At 52.0% G+C, this 19,868-nt stretch overlaps 4 protein-coding genes across 4 annotated transcripts; 1 reads left to right on the top strand and 3 right to left on the bottom strand.

Annotated features, from left to right (window-relative positions):
• Positions 1-884: 884 nt before the first annotated feature.
• On the bottom strand, positions 885-5,254 carry HNWD-bm1 (HNWD NOD-like receptor bm1; the record flags this gene model as incomplete). The annotated part of the gene is made up of 2 exons (XM_062872762.1): positions 885-2,924; positions 2,972-5,254. 2 exons carry the CDS (start codon positions 5,252-5,254, stop codon positions 885-887), a joined length of 4,323 nt encoding a protein of 1,440 aa, XP_062730567.1.
• Positions 5,255-8,908: 3,654 nt separating this feature from the next.
• QC761_500490 (uncharacterized protein) lies at positions 8,909-9,400 on the top strand (the record flags this gene model as incomplete). The annotated part of the gene is made up of 1 exon (XM_062879297.1): positions 8,909-9,400. One exon carries the CDS (start codon positions 8,909-8,911, stop codon positions 9,398-9,400), a length of 492 nt encoding a protein of 163 aa, XP_062730568.1.
• Positions 9,401-10,321: 921 nt separating this feature from the next.
• Positions 10,322-13,583, bottom strand: QC761_0075680 (uncharacterized protein). Its single transcript, XM_062872763.1, has 3 exons — positions 12,258-13,583; positions 11,739-12,190; positions 10,322-11,665 (listed from the first exon to the last, which is right to left on the bottom strand). Exons 1-3 carry the CDS (start codon positions 12,747-12,749, stop codon positions 10,945-10,947), a joined length of 1,665 nt encoding a protein of 554 aa, XP_062730569.1. The 5' UTR covers positions 12,750-13,583; the 3' UTR covers positions 10,322-10,944.
• A 4,239-nt stretch (positions 13,584-17,822) lies between these two features.
• QC761_500470 (uncharacterized protein) lies at positions 17,823-19,490 on the bottom strand (the record flags this gene model as incomplete). The annotated part of the gene is made up of 1 exon (XM_062879296.1): positions 17,823-19,490. The coding sequence occupies one exon, from the start codon at positions 19,488-19,490 to the stop codon at positions 17,823-17,825; it is 1,668 nt and encodes a 555-aa protein (XP_062730570.1).
• Between the last annotated feature and the right edge of the window lie 378 nt (positions 19,491-19,868).

Raw genomic sequence — 19,868 nt, forward strand, 5'->3', positions numbered from 1 at the left:
GGGCCGAGGGTTGTCGAGGTCCATGCCAGGGCTCAGCCCGTTACAATATCCCTGAAATTACCGCCCTGACCACCCTGATGATTCAATAGAACTAGCCAGTGTAGATAGTTCTGCAGTGTGCAATTCACATCGTGAGGTCTTAGGACCAAGCACTTACGAGAGACAATCGGTGATCTTTGTTGTGTACCTTTTGGCTACACCGAACCGTTATTCAGAAGCAGCCTTCAACCCAGTATCCCTCTCAGAGGTTCTGATCAGGCGTTCGCCACAAGATTCCACTATTATATGACAAAGTGATTGATGCTACCAAACTAAATGGTGGCTAACTTTGCATGGAGACCTATAAGCTTTAATCATGTCATCGGTCCAGTTTTTCCGACATAAGAGCATCTGTCAGCAAGTGGCGAAACTTGACAAATCACTAGATCAGGGCTCTGTATCCAGTTCGAACATTTGCCTCTCCAGACTCATCGACTTCTTGTGCCTTTGATACGACGGCAACACTTGCTGCGCAGCAACGAAGAGCCCACACCCAAAAGGGCCACCAGGGGAATCACCAGCAAGATCTTGAACGACCCTATGACAGTTGAATATCTCAATCGAAGAGTGCAGGACCTCGGTTTAACCCTAACCCACTAGTTCCAGATCTCTGTGCCAAGCTAGCCGGACCGCATGACAACGCCACGCCTCCTTCCAACCACTGCTGAGGCCAGTTGCCATTACCACACCGTGAATTACCACCATACACGGGAAGATATGCGTCATCTTTTGATGCCAGATTGACAATGCAAAGAACTATTTGGTCTATAAATATACTCCGTCCCCCACACCTCCTCGGTGGTAAACAAGAAATATAGGAGAGAAAGAAGACGAAGGTCGAAATGTCAAACATCTCGAGACAATGAAAATAATGCAACACGTCCTGAGTAACAGCCAATAGCAATTTTGCACCCTTGCACGGCAGAAACGCGTGCAAAATATTCCGGTGGCAACCATAACAGGTTCTTGTTATTGCAGGTAATCCAGCGCTTGTCTCGTCCTAAACCATACCCATAACACACCGGATTATCCAGCTGATATGGACTTTCCATGGTGGCCGTGGCTATTTGGAAACGCCCGATATCCGTGTTGATGTAAGCGCTCACATGGTCGAACGATAGATGGGTAATAGTTGAACCGACATTTATCGTCTGGGTGCAGGTTCCCGATGCCGCATCCCAGATCTTGATGGTCTTGTCGGCTGAGCCCGATGCGACGCGCTGGCCGTTCGGCGAGAACGCAACCGACTCGACCCAGTAGCCATGGCCCTCTAACGTCTGGGTGCAGGTTCCTGATGCCGCATCCCAGATCTTGATGGTGTTGTCGGCTGAGCCCGATGCGACGTGCTGGCCGTTCGGCGAGAACGCAACCGACTGGACCCAGTGGCGATGGCCCTCTAACGTCTGGGTGTACGTTCCTGATGCCGCATCCCAGATCTTGATGGTGTTGTCGGCTGAGCCCGATGCGACGCGCTGGCCGTCCGGCGAGAACGCAACCGACTGGACCCAGTGGCGATGGCCCTCTAACGTCTGAGTGCAGGTTCCTGATGCCGCATCCCAGATCTTGATGATGTTGTCGCCTGAGCCCGATGCGACGCGCTGGCCGTCCGGCGAGAACGCAACCGACTGGACCCAGTGGCGATGGCCCTCTAACGTCTGGGTGCAGGCTCCTGATGCCGCATCCCAGATCTTGATGATGTTGTCGGCTGAGCCCGATGCGACGCGCTGGCCATCCGGTGAGAACGCAATCGACTGGACCCAGTCGCCATGGCCCTCCAACGTCTGAGTGCAGGTTCCTGATGCCGCATCCCAGATCTTGATGGTGTTGTCACCTGAGCCCGATGCGACGCGCTGGCCGTTCGGCGAGAACGCAACCGACTGGACCGAGTGGTCATGGCCCTCTAACGTCTGGGTGCAGGTTCCTGATGCCGCATCCCAGATCTTGATGGTCTTGTCGCCTGAGCCCGATGCGACGCGCTGGCCATCCGGTGAGAACGCAACCGACCGGACCCAGTCGCCATGGCTCTCCAACGTCTGAGTGCAGGTTCCTGATGCCGCATCCCAGATCTTGATGGTGTTGTCGCCTGAGCCCGATGCGACGCGCTGGCCGTCCGGCGAGAACGTAACAGACTGGACCCAGTCGCCATGACCCTCTAACGTCTGGGTGCAAGGTCCCGATGCCGCATCCCAGATCTTGATGGTGTTGTCGTCTGAGCCCGATGCGATGTGCTGGCCGTCCGGTGAGAACGTAACCGACCGGACCCAGTGGCGATGGCCCTCTAACGTCTGGGTGCAGGTTCCTGATGCCGCATCCCAGATCTTAATGGTCTTGTCGGCTGAGCCCGATGCGACGCGCTGGCCATCCGGCGAGAACACGACCGACTGGACCGAGTGGCCATGGCCCTCTAACGTCTGGGTGCAGGTTCCCGATGCCGCATCCCAGATCTTGATGGTCTTGTCGGCTGAGCCCGATGCGACGCGCTGGCCGTCCGGCGAGAACGCAACCGACTGGACCGAGTGGTCATGGCCCTCTAACGTCTGGGTGCAGGTTCCTGATGCCGCATCCCAGATCTTAATGGTCTTGTCGGCTGAGCCCGATGCGACGCGCTGGCCGTCCGGCGAGAACACAACCGACTGGATCGAGTGGCGATGGCCCTCTAATGTCTGTGTGCATGCATTCCATTGCATTTCTACAACTGGTCCGGTACGAAGCCATCCAGGCTTTTCTTCCTTGAAAACTTTCTTTACCAAGCTGCCAGTTGGTGCAAATATAAGGGCTGATGAATATGCTTGAAGAGGGGCTTGCTCTATTATCTTCCCATAGGATAAAGCAAACCGGTGTGCATCGTGAATAAAGCTTGCTAACTGCCCCCGATTATCGCGTCCCTATGCTGCTGTTAGACCAGCTTAAAGCATGTAGTGGTCTCACTTACCAATAAGGTCTCTAACTGTCGTATGGCTTTGATGCCCTCTGATAAAGCTCGGAGTAGACTAAGAGCTTCAAGCCAGTAAAGATACTTCGCTGTAAAGAATTTGTGGACATCCCCATCATTTTGTAGAAGGCGAACCCATTTTGCGCTTGAGCTGGAGACCAAATCATGTAAGTGGTCAATCCAGTAGATGCATGAATATCCCACTGTTGCTAGGGGGTCCGGGTCCGGCGCTCGGACACCGTCAGTCAAGAATCCTGGTGCATTTAAGCAGTAAATGTCCCGTCGCAGCTTCTGAGACATGGCATTCAGTGACCTCCAGAAGATGATATAGCTCACATCTTCTATCCCAGCAGGGAAAACCAGCTTGAAAGCCTCTCGGGAAGTTTTGTTGGAGGCTTTGTCCGAAGCCTTGCCGAGGAGAAAGTCCTTGGCCGATTGGTGGACAAAATAGACCGTTCGTTCTCGGATGGTCAAAAACGAGCCACAAAGCTTGATTATCTCTTTCAGGGACTCCTGATCATCGGAAACATCATCCGGCATCTCAACAAGAGAGACGAGTTCATCAAGACTGATAGGTCGGCGAACCACTGCGGCGACGGCAAGAATCTGCTTGCAAAGCTCTGCATCCTTATAATGGCCAATCTGCTCCAGCATTCGGGCATATAAAGAGTCTAGTCCGCGCGGAAATGTCTGTAGCTCTGCTAATATGTGCCGTTTCTTAACCTTCGGATCCGCGAGCGCCTGGCAGACCAACGCCACCCACAAAAACGTGCCATTTGCGTGAGAGTGTAAGTAATCTTTAATCGCGCCTACCATGCTGGTATCGTATTTTGTTTTCGGTGCCAGTTGATCTACCTTGTTTTGGATAAATGCGTTGACAGCAGTAGAGATAGATTCTGCGTTGAGCTCGAGGCTTAGCCTTGCTTTCTGCGTGGCTGCTTCCAATTGCTCTTCGATGTCCGGCCAATTGCGACTCGAGACGATCCACTTGATTGGAGAAGATGTGCAGGAGGTCCGGGTGATTAGCTCGAGAAGCTGCGGCAAGTCTGTCACGCATTCATCAAGCGCGTCGATGATCAAATACGTCATTCTCAACCCGGGATCTTGTAGAATGCTAGTAAAGATCTCACACAAGACAACCCATACGTTAGGATCCTCAAACATCTTTTTTCCTGCATGATCATAAGGCCGCCGCACGTGTGAGATGAGTGCTGGTTGTCGGCTGACAAGAAGGTAGATCAGACCACGGAGGACAGCAGTGGCATTGTTGATGCGCGAGTCAGTGGCTTGGCAAAAGAAGAAGGATAGAAGGCCGGTTGGTGTAGACTTTTCTAATTCGTCGATGATGCCGCAGAGCAACATAGTCTTGCCTTTGCCGGGGTCGCCTTTGATCCAGAGCAGCCGTTGATCGTCGCCGTCGCGCCATTGTTGGAATTGGACGTTGCTAAGAATCCAGCAGTAGGAGTCTCTCAGGAGGCCTCCCTTGGCAGCTTCGATCCGCTTCTTGTCGTGGCGAGAGTCGGTGACACGCAGGTCGGCCAGACAGCCGTCATCCTTCCCAATCTTCTCTCGCAACCGCTCAAATGCCTTCTCTTTTCCTTCGCCATAGATAAGAGGCAGATGGACGTCGAAGATACCGAAAAGCGAGTACGCCATGTCTTCTTCACGTGCTGTTTTGCGTTGCTTGATCCATGCCAACCGGTCATGTACACTAAAATCACTCAAAAGACTACCTCGCAGGGCTTGGAGGGGAATCCCCGTCACCTCATGAACAATTTGCTCCAAAGATATCCTATCCCCAAGACGCATCCCCTCTCTCGAGAAGAATTCGACTGATGTCGGAGCAATGAGCTCTTGCAGAGTCCACCCGCGGGTGAACCACCTGCTCGCTCGAAAAGCCGATTCCCAGACGGATGTATCGTCAGCGCTAGAGAGCGGGATCGAGACGTCCACGAGATAGGCGTAGCATTTCGCTGCACCACGGTACCACCGAAACATAGAGTTGATCGCCTCCGAAAGCTCAGTGCTGTCGGACTTATCGATACAGCATGTGTCTATCCAGAAGAATTTCAGTCCGTCACGCCTAGCTTGATCTGCGCAAAACCGGATCTTGTTGTAGCCGGGTTTGTTTACGGCTCTGTCGTCCTCTAAGTCTTTGTAGCTGACTTCCTCCTCATCGGGCCCCCATGTGTGTGATAAAATCGCATATGGTGGAATCTGGTCGCGAAGCAGTTTCTTTGTCGGGTAGATCCCGCCGACATCGTCTCTTTCTAGGAGACGCATGAGTCGGGCCCGCCGACACTCGGCCAGAGAGGTGAGAGGTCGGAACGGTGGATGCAACAGATGGATGAGGATATTTGCGACCTGCGGGAACGAAACAGTCAGAAGCTGAAGCAAATAGCGCGTCGTGATTGCCTGGTGTTGGGAGTTATCTTACTGGGTAGTGGTAGGATATAAGGAAGATCCCCTGTAATATGTCCAAGAACTATGAGGGGCGCGCAAGGGTGTAGTAGGAAAACGCAAGCTGTTCAGAGATGCAGCTGCTGCTCTCGAGAGACACGGGACTGCTGGCTGCGGTAGTCTCGGTGCCTTGAAGTTTTTGATGTTGCCATCACAATCGGTTTTGGGGCTCCCTTTTGACCCCTCATATTGGGCGCTAATGGATTGGTAGGCAGCACACGCAAGTGCACGGGGCGTCCCGAGCCAATCAGAAATAATTATCTTGTGAAGTAACTTAACAGCACCTTGCCGTGCACCGGTTTGGCTACACCCTTTCACAGCTCAGACCAACCTTCAGAGAATGACTGTCACGATGGAGCGATTCAACTGGTCAGGCCAATATTGTATTCCAGTCTACCAAGGAACTGTGAGATGAAGAAGAGAGAAGAGGGTTCCCTGCTCTGCAACATCATTGTCCTTGCTCACTCCATACACAACTCCAACCCTGCACTCGGCATCCGGGGGCTCCACACTCACGGCGCCGTCGCGGTCAAGTGAGAAAAACCTATCCCCCCACCGGTTACCGGCAATAAGCCCACAGGCAGCAAGCGCCGTGTCGAAGTCGATGCCGCCGAGATCGAGTGCGGGCAATGAGAGAAGCACTGCTGCGCTCCCAAGATAGCCGGGGTGGAGAAAGTCGACCTTGTGGGGCCGCTGCGCTGTCGCAGGGCTGTAGTTCGGATAACTTTGGGGCTCGTTTGCAGCGGGACGCAATTGCATCTTGTGTGTTTTGTCACGATATTGAGGCTGGCTGGTGGATTACCAATGAAACACTTCGCGGCATTGTTGGGTTGGCCTGCGTTCACTCCGGCAGTTGTCTCGACAACCAAAGCAGGCTCGCAGAGGGTTAGGGTCTGCCTTCCACCAGCCAGTGATTCAATTTTCGAACAAGAGCAGTTAGGTAAACACAGCTGAGAACAAAGCAAATTACGACTAAATGAATTGCGGGGTCCACATGGGGTTTTTTGTGCGTAAGTTGCGTTAAGTTGGTTTGTGTACATGACATTGGGTTTACTTTTATGCTCTACACCGTTGAAGTTACTATTCGGAGATTCCTGACCGAAACAAAATACTAGACACTACCGCCAGAATCTTATGGCAGGGAAACTAGAGAACTAGTGTGGAAGCTACTGTGGATTTTACAGTCTCTTTTCTTTGTAGTTGCCAGCACTTGCACCACCGGCATTACTTGCAGTTGGGAACCACACCGCTCACAGCGAGCCACAGAGTTTGTTGTCACAGTAGCCACGACGTTTTCAACAGCCCGGGCTCCTACAGCCACGGCGTTCTCACTAACTAGAATGAATTAGCTTATAGTTTTCAAGAGGGCAAGTAAAATAAGAGGGGCATGATGTCACGACCCAAAGGAACTCTGGGTCCAGGGAGTCGAGAGCCAATTCGTTAGTTTTCATCAGGAAGAGGGCCCAAGTGGCACATGTTCGCCCGACTGGACGATCAAGTCTCAATGCCAAGAAACTAATTCATTAACAGTGGGCCTCTTATTGATCAGGTAGACAAGGTCCTACTGCAAAGATATCTATTCCTTAACAGTGGGCTTTTCACTGGCTAGTTCAACAACTTCAAATGCCACAGTGCTAATTATTTTCAGATGATGCTGAAAATAACATGAAAAGCAAAGGGGAGTGGGAAGGGGGGGTGACACTTGTTATTGTGACACCTTATAAGCGAGTCCAAAAAGGGCAAAACATTTCCCTCGACCAGAAAGAATATTATAAGCGAGCCACGCATATAAGCAAGCTGTGTACTCTCCGTTACTCTACCACAGCTATCCTTAATTACACAACTATAATATTCGGAAACTACAAGAATTAAATTAAAAACAGATGAATTAGCTGATTCTGCAGCCTCCTGGCACGTATGTATATCATAGCCAGACTTACCGCACACGATAGCACTGAACTTTCGTAAGAGCCCTTCCTATATTAACGCTCTCCTGCTGCGTTCCTTACGCTGCTTTTCCACCTACGGATTGCTAGTCAAGTATATCATTTGCATTTTGTATAGTAAAAGATCCTCCGAGACGTACACGGGTTTTTTTAGCTCTTCGGCGTTTACTTCTCGTTGGCCTTGTAGAGTAAAGTGTTCTCTGCGCGAAAAAGACCTACGTAGTATATTATAGCTATTATACTTTTAGTAAGGTAGTCTATAGTAATCAATATTAAATTTTGGGAGCTATTTTCGTAGTTAGTAATGTAAGTCTTAATAAACGTTAACTACGAGTCAGCTTTTTCGGGGTTATATAGTGTTTGAAAGACTTAAGGTTGTATAGTGCCAGGTCATAAGTTTAAAGGTGTTAGCGTACGATGCTTTTTAGTGGTGTTATTTTTGTCACTTGTCAGCTATGAATGCGAACCTGGGTCTTGGTCCGTTGATGATTGTTTACTTTATTGGAAGATATAGTGTCTACCTAATGATATCTCTATTTATTACTCGACAACTTCCCGTCAACCTGCAGTGCCCAACTACTTTCCAAGCGTCTTACATTCTAACCATCGACTTTTACATCTTGTCTCTTTGTACTTTTTATCAACAACATCAAACTAACCATGGCCTCTCTCTTGAAGAAAGCTGCTGCGAAGGCCCCCCCTGCCAAGCTCCTGCTCTTGCTGCCAGGGCTCCTGCTGCCAGAACCCCTCCAGCTGCTAGCAAAGCAAACGGTACGCAATCTAGAAATGTTCCAAGGATAATGCTCTTGTTGCGAACTTGGCTTCTTCTCACCATATAGTGCAGGCAGTGACTGCCCAAAACCAACATTGACAGCTCTCAGGGTGATCCCTGGGCAGCCCTCAAGGCGAAGAATCCTGCCATGTACGTCAAGATTATCAAGGCACAGGCGGCGAGCGATGCTGCCATCAAGGCCGGCAAAATCAAGCCGTTCAAGGTCGTTATTGCCAAAGTCGGGGCTGCGGCTCTGGTCGTTCGGAAAAAGTAGATATCGTGACCAAAAGGATGGGAGGGGCAATGATCAAGTGGTCTGGTGACTTGAGGCGTTCAGAAACTATGCAATACAGTTAGATGATAGAGACGGTAACGGAGCTAGAACCCAGATTACTACATTTACTCACAAAGTTATTGTTTGAATTGTGTTTTATCTATCCAAGTGATGCGTTAAAGAGAATAGCAGCCCCGGATAACGTAATTGTGGTGATGAGACGCTATACAGTTAATCCAGATACGGCAGAGTACATAAATAATCTATTTCCGTAAGAGGCTAAGTTTTGGAGCACGACGCAAACTGCGCCGTTCTGAAGGATTCCGTGCCACCCCACCCTTACACCGAACAGCTCTTTGGGAGCGGTAGACGCTCACTGCCAGTTATATTATGTAACCCCCATTCCCAAACCTTCTTCGAAGTTCCATTGCAGCAGCCATCGCCCATCGTCATATTTATTCCATTTACTTACACCATCAACAAAAATGGGTTCAACGACCATTATCCGCGGCTTCAAACTCTCCGTCGCAACCCTCGACGCCTTCCTCTCCGCTAATAATGTCGACGAAACATTTGGAACCCCGCCCTTCTACGAGCACCACTTAGAAGACAAGGATCCTATCTCAAAGCTGCTCTTCTCTAAGATTTCCCACTTCGATCCCAACGCCGATAAAAATAAATTCCGTGTATTAATTCCCTCCATCGAAGGCATAGGCCGCGCTAAGACAGCGTATGTTGCTTACTCATGGGCTGCGGTACGGGAGCATCGCGAGGTTAAAATGGACGAAGACCTACCCGAGGAAATTCCGAAGGGGTTTAAAGAGCTTCGGCAGGAGATTCTAAGCTACTCCGGAAAAGGAAACTTGGAGGAGGAAGATAAGGTTCAGGAGGAGGGGAAGATCGGGATTTATTTGGTGGTTACCTGTGATATTAGGGGGTATTATGGGGAAGAATTTTCAAGGAAAGAAGGTTTGTAATATAAGGATGTATGGAAGGGAGGTATACGGCGAAGAATTAAAGTGGAGGTCCGGAGAGTTAATATAAATAGTAGTTCTGGTGGGTTTAATAACGGGCTACTGGCACGCGCAAAGAGAAAACGGAAGTCATGATTAGTTTTGGTTGCGGCAAGTATAGCCGAACGGTCCTTGGACCCACTTCAGCTCAGGGTGATGCTCACTGCGCTCACCTTTTGCTCACCTTGTGAGACCAATACGGACTGAGCCAAAAATTTTGTCGGGTGTGACTATATAGGTAGGTGCTCAGTAATTTTCATCACGTCATGGCCAAACCCCAACTCATGTCCGGCCGAGAGAAAAACGGCTACACGCATCACAAGACTCGGGGATTTAAACTTTTCAATCTATCTGGTACCTCCCCGTCATCAAGGCGGTTTTACAGCTCTCGCCTTATACTATACAACCGTGATACGGAGCACCATGGTACAAAAACCCCCGTATCGTCACTGCAGGCGACCGTGTCACTGTTCCGCTATTCTTCGTTTCAAATTACCCGCTTCCTCGTACCACAGCATTGTGCCTGTTTCGTGGGGACGCCGCGTTGTCGTTGAGACTTTGTCACCTGCGGTGATGAGAATTTGAGATCGACTCATGTGGTTTGAGAGGAGAATGGGGTGAGTGAGAGCAGGTGGTGAGTGAGTGAAGTTGATGAGGTAAGCACTAACTGCCGCTGAAGACTGTGGGGATGTCGATCATCGAAAAGTCCCCTGAAAATCTTTTCTGTATCCTTGGCTCGTTCCTGCAGCACATGTAAGACAATTCATTGAAGATTTCTCACTGTTGCAGTTCCCGTCGTGACAAGGAAGTTTCCGCAGCGGTTGCTTCCGTGTAGTTTGGGGCTCTTCAATGAAAACAAAGATCACAGAGAAATCACATGCAAAATCCCGGAGACGACAACATTGTCTTTTTGAAGAATGTAGATATGGTGTCCCGCATCGGAACAAGAGAAATTAGAAGTTATTATATACATAGGGGAGGAGGAAATTCACAAAACACGAGAACAAAAAGCCACCACCCATTTACATGTAGAGGGTTTAAGTAACCTTTTGCCCATGGCTGCGCTTTCCATCGACAATAAAAACACGAGATATACCACTCATCAAGGTCACACCTTCCCGTCAGTCACCCGGGGAAAGTTCACCAAGAAAAGCCAGTTTCAAACCACCCAATCATCAAGAACAAATGCCTCCTTGTCATGTCGCCCTCGTCCTCGTCAAGTCATCTCTGTGATCGGCTTTCTTTTTTTTTTTGTGAAAGAACTCTTCTTTATTTGTTGTTTCTCCAAATGTGTCGAAACTAGAGGGAAAAAAAAACTCGTTTGTCGCTGCAACGAACGCGCTCGCGATATGGGGTATATGATATCAGACCAGAACGACTTTTCCTGCATCCTCCGAAAAAGCCAAAGCCACCACAACTATTCCTCTTCCTCTTGACGACACACCAAAAGCACTCGTCTATTCTTCATAGATGGTTGGAAAAACCGAATCGAGCAAAAAGAAGCCGCTTTAAACAGACTCCTGCTTGAGGTAGGCGCTGTCGGTGGGCTGAGACCCGGCAAAGGTGGTGTGGGGCTTCCACTTGGCCGAGGTGCGGGGGGTGGTCTCCTCCATCATCTTGTCGACCTGCTCGAGAGAGAGTCCCTTGGTCTCAGGGACGAAGAGGAAGGTGTAGATCAAGGCAAAGGTACAGAGGCCGCCCCAGACGAAGAAGACGGACGACTTCATGTTGCCCTTGTCGGTACCGACCATGTAGGGGGTGATGACGGCGATGATGGTGTTCCAGAGCCAGTTGGAGGCGGTCGAGAGACCAACGCCACGGGAGCGGATCGGCAGAGGGAAGATCTCACCAATGAGAATCCAGGCGCCGGGACCCCAGGTGGAGGCGAAGAAGAAGATGAAGATCGCAATGAAGGCGATCTGCGCGTTAACGGCAGAGATGTTGTTGGCGAGGGTGCGCTCGGGATCCTCCGCCGTGGGGGCGGGTGAGGTGTGGTTGAAGCCGACCGTGACACCGATGATGGCGACGAGGAACTGGCAGATGAGCATGCCAAGAGCGCCCCAGAGGAGGATGGTGCGGCGACCGAAACGCTCAACGGTCCAGAAGGAGATGGGGGTCGAGCACACGTTGATGACGGTGAAGATCATGGAGATGACGAACGAGTTGGAAATGGCACCGGTGGACTTGAGGAAGGGGGTCGAGTAGTAGAAGATGAAGTTGACACCAGTCCTAAACGCAACAGACATGTTAGCCAGCCGATCTTTTTGATTTTTTCTTTCGCGTCTTGTTCAGTAGAACCTACCACTGCTGCATCATCTGAAGAGAGGTACCGAGGATGGTCTTGCGAAGGTTGGAGTTGGCCTTGAAGAGGGAGCCCTTGAAGCAGTTGGCCCACGAGCCTAACCAGGTGGTGTTGGGAATGAGCTGACGCTCGTACTCCTCGTTGGCGACGATCTCGGCAAGCTCGACCTGGATGTACTCAGAGTCCTTGGGCTGGCCACGGAGGCGAGCGAGAGCATCGGTGGCGGCGGGAAGGTTGGCCTTCTTGACAAAGTAACGGGGAGAATCGGGGAGCATCATGAGACCACCAGCGAGGATGATGGCCCAGAGGAACTGGATGGCAATGGGAATGCGGTACGAGCCAGTGTCGCTTCTACCCTCAGTGGCGTACACAACGCAAGCAGCCAACATGATACCGATAGTGATGCAGAATTGGTAACCAGCGACCAGAGCTCCGCGGACCTTGCGGGGGCACTGTGAAGCAGAAGCAGTTAGCACACACATTGGCATCTCTTGGCTCCGACGGATATTTCGGACTTACAATCTCGGACATGTACAGAATGACGACAGCAGACTCGAAACCGACACCGATACCAGCGATCAAGCGACCGGCAACGATGGCAGCGAGGGGATCACCGAGGCCAGTGATCATCTGAATGACAACACCGACGATATAGATGAGGCAGCCGAGAATCACAGTCCACTTGCGACCAATCCAGTCGGCGGCGTCACCAGCAATGAGAGCGCCGAAGAAGGTACCGCAGGAGAGAATAGAGACGATGAGCGAAGTCCGGGACTCGGAAACAGCCTTGGCACCAGCGAACTCGACGGCGTCGATGAAGATCTGGGAGCCGAGGACGCCGTTGATGTAACCGGAGTCGTAGCCGAAGAAAATACCACCAAAGGAAGCGAAGGCGCAGAGGAGGTAGGCCTTCCAGGTGACGGGAGCCTCAATACGCTCGACGTCCTGGGTAGTAGCCAGGCCGCCGACGTGGGAGGCGGCCGGGGCCTCCTTCTCGTCGTGAGTCGACATGATGGTGAAAAAGGTTTCTTATACGCCTTGCTCGATGAAAAGATTGTATTGTCGATATGGTGGTGGGGGGTGGGGAGGGGCGATGCCTTCTCTTGGTTGTGTAAGTGGTAACCGTGACCCGAGGGGTTGGATCGATGGGAAAGGGTGTAGAGCGGGATGGGGAGAAGAAAAGAAGCTCAACCGCTGAGACGGGAGAGAGGGTTGTGATATTTGAAGTGAATGACAAGCAGGTGCCACTGGGATGGAAGGGCCTTTGGATTTTTTGGCTGGCATGGGTTACATCTCTTTGGGTTCCAGGTTTTGGAGCATGTCACTCTGCGGAGCGTTGGCTGCTCCTGGCCAGTCAGGAGACGCGGAGTACTGGGGAAGAGGCCATTACCCCCGACTTGGCAAAAGTATGCTTGGGGTATTTCGCCGCGTTCCCGCCGGGACGACTGCATTGTTTGCGGGGACCCTACCTCCAAGGTGGCTTCGAGTATGATGCATAGGGTTGGCCAAGCTCACCATGTAGCTCTGTAGCTATGGGGTCCATGCAGAATACCGCCGAGCATCTGAGGCACCCCCCTGGCCCATTACGACTCTTGCAACGCCCGGGGATACGCCGGTCGACTGCTAGCCGGTCCTCTTCGTCCCATCTCTTACCACTTCCCCGGGCTTGCTCCAGCTTCGACCGAGCCACCCCAGAAACCGCCGGCCCTCTCGACGTTGCAGCTCCCGTGGCCGCGGTGCCGTGTGTGTGTGTGGTGGTGCACACCACCTTGAGCCTAGAACGGGGGTGGTCAGGCAGGCAAACGAGCAGCATAAATTGACCGAGTCGGTCCGGAGCGTTGCATCTACACTTGCTCGCCTAACCCCAGATCTTGCGTTGGCCTCGATGAGATGAGCCTGGAGGGAGAGGCGGAATCCAGGCGGATGGCGGATGCGGGTTGTGTAAGGTACGGTAATATTACCGTGGCATTCCACACCTGTGACAGTCTCTTCCCGTTCCCGAGGCCAACCCCCGACCGAACGCGGGCTGGTTCGGCCCCACCGACCAAAGCCACTGACATTCAGGATGGCCCATGGCAGACACATGATGGCTCCAAAGAAACTTTGCCGTGAACCTTGCCGCCGGGTTTGGGGTCACCATTGCCCTCGTGAGGCTCCATAGTGACCCCCATACAACGATGACCGCCTCAGCACTTACAACGATACACTAAACTACATGGCTACAGTACATTCCACAGGGTTTGGTGATGGCCACGTGCGCCAAGTCCCTGAACAGCATCATCACCTGTTTCCGGTATTGTCTTGTATGAGCTTGTATCGATCGTTGAAGATAAGCGGGTTGTGCGGCTCCCTCACAAGCGAGCGCCAACTTCAACCGCTAGGACCGATCAGAGAGGATTTTTTCTTTTTTTTTTCTTCGCTGGCACATGTCGCGTGGTCGCCAGAATGTGGAAGGCTTGCCGAGCGTATTGGATCGTGAAATCGTCGCGCCACCAAAAAAAAACGGCACCACTCGGCCACTGGCACGGCGATACTTTTTGAACTACAGCCCATCAGGGCCATCACGCTTCGGACTCGTCAAGTCAGCACCAGTCAACTGACCCGTGCCTTTGGAGCCGTTGGGCTGCACGTCAAAAGGCAACTGGCCAGAAGGACGTTGGCGCGATGGGTCTTCAATTGGCTAGCCCGGAGCATTAGCCAAGAAGGCAAGGAGTCGCCGGCTAAAAACGGTCCTTTTCTGGGGACTTTTTCTTGTCATTTCCCCGTGTCCCAGTTTTTGTTGTTTGGGGTCCCCATGGGCAAAAAGCTCAAACCCCAGATTCACCAGGAAAAACTTGGAGAAAATTCGGGGAAGCTCCATCAAGCTCATCGCCATACTTGCATTTTTCACCGATCATCTGGGGAATAGCGGGCATTGTGTGGGATGCGCTTTCTGGGGAACAGGGGGAGTCGGAAAAACTTCTTGACAATAGCTTCCCGATGACAGTCTGGACTGGAGAGCCTGGAGAGTCTGGAGAGGTGGGACAGGTAGCGGAGATCAGATAAGCAGCAAGCTAGTCCCTGTTCTAGCTTGGGGATGGGGGGCCAAGCACAAAAGGAACTTTTCTTTTTTGTTCTTTGCTAGTGCTTCCCCAAGTTTGCCCAGAAAGTGCCCACCAACGATCGTCCTCACCACCACCACATCGTCCACGACAGCTTGTTCTGCCAAAATCTTGTGGATGCAACGTCTTCCAAAGACTTGGTTGCTGTCCCGGGATCATGGAGATGCTTATTTTTGCAGATCAGGATGCGTTCAGCTGTTGACCGCATGGTGAGGAGAGCTCCACCTTGCGACGTCGAGCTCCGCTGCATTTCCCCAGCTTTAACCCTGAGCTGGAGATTCCCCTCAATTTCATGCGTCCAGGAAGCCCCGGTCTCCAGGCCTCAAACAATCCTGGTGTTTCTCGGTCCAGGCCGATGATGCATTTGCAGTCCACCGAGTTGTGGATGTTGCTGCTTGTGCAAGTGTCACTCCAAGGCTGAAGCTTCACGCCTCTTTCTTCGTATCACCGGTGTACAATTCCGCCAAACTCCGAGTCTTGCCGTCCCCTCGAATATCGAACGGCAACCGCTCAGATGGTCAGAAAGGGGGGCACAGCTTTTCTGGTGCGAGGATGGTTGCACTGAGCAGCGCCGGCGGTGTCTGAATTCCCATGCAACGTTCCGAGTCCTGTCCGACGCGACAAAGTCTTGTGCTACACAGTTTCAAGTCCACTTCATGGTTGAGCAACTTTCCTCTTGCAATGAAAACCAGCACACTGTCTTGCTTGTCGATTTTGCCCTGATGGTATGCTCCAACACACCTATCCAGGAACTAGACATGTCGTTAACTTGTCCCAGGATTATTACCTAAAGCATTCCCAAAAAGGCGATTGTGCATCAGCTCTCAGCGTCATCACTCTGACAGGGACAAAGCCACCACCAGCTAGCTGAAAAGGTCTTCAGAGGCTCAGAGACAATGTTCACGTGCGGGTCCCATTCCCCTCGTGCTGGCTAATAATGGTGCATGATGGTTTCCCCGGACTTTTCGCCAAACGCAGATTCCCTATGTCACCGTCCTCGACCTCGTGACAGATCTCGTTCTTTGTTGACCGTCACGCCACTGAACCATTCCAGTCAACAACTCCTACAACCTGGAAGCGCCACCGATTCTGTGGCGCTCCCTCGCCCATCAACCGCGCCAAGCGGCAAGGGCTGGCGGGGCAGCCGGGGCGGGAACGAGGGTGCGGCAGACGGTTGATGCCAAGGAGAAACCGAATGCGGGGGAAAAAGCTTGAGATTTTTGGGGGGTGGTGCGGGAAGCGAAACTCGGTTGCTTTTCGACGAGCGCCGGGATGGGAAACTTGACCGTCGCTGTCGCTGCATTGGGCACCGTGAAGCGAAGGGATGTGGACGATGAAAGAAAATTCCATTCTGCGATGTCGAGACATCAAGCCTCGTGATCATTTGAAGGTGCCGCTTTCTTTTGGATAGCATCATCAGAAGGTAATAACGGCAAGAAACATTACGGTACGTTACGCACTTTTCACCTCTCCCGTGTCTCTTCCACAACCCGCCATCTTTTGTTCCCGATCTGACACAGTTTCTCCAACGCCCGCAGGTCCCAAAAAAAAAAATTACGCCCTTTCTGGTTGCAAAAATCACGCAGACCGATCCCTAATCCCGTTGCGGATGACGGCCAACGGCATATGAAACGATCATCGAGAAAACGGCTTCCCCGTGGCAAGGAATGGCAATCCTCGCAATTATTAGCAGGCGGACCTTGCGAGCTAGTGGCTGTCTGCCGATCGCACACACGCCACACCGCGGTTTTTGAAGGTCTTGTGGAAAGGGAAAGGATGAACAAAAAGGTACGGATTGGCGTAGGTGCCGCTTCGTTGCACCGCAGAGAATTTGAAGGACAAGAAGTGGACAAATTGTGGGTGAGTTCAAGGCTCCAACAAGGAAACTTGAGGAGCTGGTATTCTCTGGTCGGCGAGGAAGTTGGCCAGTCATGGCTGTCGGTGGCTGCCCTCCATGTTGGCCCTCATGCTGCAACCAGCTGTCCACCACCCGAACCGTGCCGTAACATGTGCGGACATTGCGCTCCATGGCTGTCTTGATCTGCCAACCAACCAGTCCCCAGGACGAGGAGATCTCGATGGCAGGAAAATGGTGAGAGAATCATGGGGGGGTCCTCTGCTTTTTATCATTTTGTCCACATGTTGACAGACAAGACCAAGGTGAGACTTGCACCTCCCATCTGCCGGATCTGCAGCCCGCGCACGCCCATCGTGAACCCCAGTCAAACCCAACCTCATGGCGTTGTTGACATCGGGAGGGATCTCTTTGTGAATTGGGATCGACAAGGCTGCGATGATGACTGATGATGTTGACCTTGCCCCTCGTGCCCCTGTTCAACCGTTTTCTCAACAAGGAAAGGAAAGAAGCAACGGGATGCTTGCGCAAGAAGAAAAAACGAAGGAAGAGCCGGCTTGGCAAGTCCAAGGAGATTTATTTGCAACCGTTTTGTGCCAAGATCCTTGCCAAGTCTTTAACGTTTATGCATGACGATGGCACATCCTGGGAGCCTGGTCGTGGGCTTGGTCTGGGTTTGATGAAAATCTTTTAGGAGGGATATGCTCGATAGAATGCAGTTCAATTGTGAATAAAACTAAACTATTTGAAAATATGACTTGTCAGGTGATGATTTGTGAAAGGACTAACAAGCACTCCTTTGTCAGCGAGACTTCCTCGATTATGAAGTCATGTTGAAATAATTTCTATTTCTAATTCCTCTTTGCATGCGTTTGAGGCAGGCTCATGACTGGCGCATATTCATGTATCAAACTTATTGCTGAACTAGGTTGATTGTAGAGCTACCATTTTACACACGTCAGCTTATGTTGGTATACCGTTCAGCACCCATCGTATAAAATTGTAACTGCATGACCAAACTCTAATCTCACTTCAATGTCTTTGCATGCTGACTTTGTATATGCCATCCAAACCATAAAAGACAAACTCCATACAACGCCCGTGATACCCACCCTACCTATGCTCTACTCACAACTGCCCATACCCCAGAACCCTAGCCAAATGCCCCCTCGCCTCCTCAGCAAACCATTCAACCACCTTCCTCTCCCCGTTCTTCTCTTTCATCTTGTCTTTGACCACCATCTCCATCACCTCCCGTGCCTCGGCCGTCATGGACTCAGCCCTTTTCTCATACCCACCCGCGGGGTTCTCCCCAAACAGCCTCTCGTCGATAAACTTCCAGTAGATAGGGTCTAATCCATATGATCTCCTCGCAGCATAGTTGATCCAAAAGCTCCCATCTTCCCAGTTCTTTCTCATCCTGACGGAGAGAGGTGGTTCTTTTGGTCCTTCCTGGTTGGTAGATATGGTGGTGGTGCTATCTCCCGATATATGAAGGTTGTCAAGCCACTTCGACACCGTCCCGTCTTCGGCCACCTTATCGTCTGCCAACGGCTCCCCAAGACAAGGTACAGTCACCTCCTGTCCCTTTCCCAGTTTTTCCTCCTCCTGTTCCAACGCCCTGAGGAAAATCCCCAGATACTTCGGATACTTTCCCACCCAATCATCTATCCCCCCTTCCACCCCACCATTCCACATATCTGGCTTCCTCAGCATCAACCACCAGGGCGGATCGGCCGCCATCGACCTCGGCCCAAACCAAGCCCATTCCCAATCAATCACCGCCCTCACCTCCCCCGTCTCGGGGTCAACCAGTACGTTGTGCGGCGTCAAGTCGTCGCAGATGAGCTTGAACGTCTCGGGCGTCGGTGTGATGTGCTCCTGCCGACTCGTGTAGCTTGGTGACGGCAGCAGGTTCATGTACGCCGCCCTGCGGAGCATGTGCCGGGCCGTGTACTTGTCCCGGGCGTCGTCCGCCGACTCAACGGCGTCGTTGCGCTGGAAGACGAGCTGGGCCATGTGGAGGTCGGTGAGGAACTGGTAGACCTCGTGGGAGGTGTTGAGGACGCGGTTGGAGGGGCCGAGGACAGACTCGGGGCAGCCGGCCATGGTGATGGTGTCGGTTAGGGTCTGGGGGAGGGCGCGGGCGTTGACGGTGTACTCCCCGTCCACGTAGCCGAGGCAGCCGCTTTGGGGCATGGTGAGTTTGTCGAGTTGGAGGAGGATGTTGCTCATTTGGCGGTAGAGGGAGAGGATCTTGTCTTCGGGCATGGTTGGGTTGATGGTGTTTGGGGCTTCGGGGTCGGTGTCTGGGTCTGCGAGAAAGGTGGACAGGTGGACTAGGTTTGGGTGGTAGTCCATGATGATGAAGGGTCCGAGGCCGGTGGGATTTTGCGAGGCAGTGCCCGAGTGGTAGATGTGGGGGATGGGGATGGTGGTGTTTGCCGTGACGTAACGCATGAGGTTGACTTCAGCTTGGACTTTCTCTTCTCTCAGTTCCAGGCTGAAGCGCGGGAGCGGGACGCGCATCATGCCGTAGCTCTCGGGATCTTGGAACTCAATGACGAAGACGGCGTTGTAGCTCCCGCAGAGGGATGAGTGCCATTTCCCAGCTCTTCCGCCGTGGTACTTCTTGACTATGCGGATGATCTCTGTGCGCAACTCGGGATTCTGGATCTTTTCATTGACCCAGTCATATGACGCTTCTTGACGCTCTTCCACCATTTCATCTCCATACATGGCGACCTCGCGCGTCCGGCGATCCGGTCGAGGTTCCGGTGAAGGCGGTTCGGACATGGTGTGGGAAATTAAAGGTTGAGCACTTCGACCAAAAAGTTAGCATCGAACTTTCCTGTGTAATGTCGATTGCTCGTTGCTGATAAATGATGTTGTAGAATTGAACCAAGACGCCTCAAAATGCAGCAGTTTGTTGGTGTTGGTCCAGCACGCATTTGGGGCCCCTGGCCGAGAATTGGCGCCGTATCATTGGGGCTGTGTTTTGCAGCCAACCCCCAAACTGTGCCCCCATCAAAACATGAGTGTTTCCCGGTTCGTCGTTCATCAATAGCGGAACTCGATCCCGACAGTCTGGTTCAATGCACTTTGCCATGTCCGATCTGCGCTCAGGTCGTTGCACTGAAGCAAGAAGCCGAACGCGCCGAGAAGAGGTGTGAT

The sequence above is a fragment of the Podospora bellae-mahoneyi genome, chromosome 5 (assembly GCF_035222275.1).
Source record: "Podospora bellae-mahoneyi strain CBS 112042 chromosome 5, whole genome shotgun sequence".
NCBI lineage: Eukaryota > Fungi > Ascomycota > Sordariomycetes > Sordariales > Podosporaceae > Podospora > Podospora bellae-mahoneyi.

Bases quoted from the DNA above. Each gene is read 5' to 3' on its own strand.
- QC761_0075680 (XM_062872763.1), bottom strand. From the start codon at position 12,749: ATGTCGACTCACGACGAGAAGGAGGCCCCGGCCGCCTCCCACGTCGGC. The intron at 12,191-12,257 runs GTAAGTCCGAAA...TCTGCTTCACAG, and splicing joins TTCTGTACATGTCCGAGATT to TGCCCCCGCAAGGTCCGCGG. The intron at 11,666-11,738 runs GTAGGTTCTACT...TGTTGCGTTTAG, and splicing joins CTTCAGATGATGCAGCAGTG to GACTGGTGTCAACTTCATCT.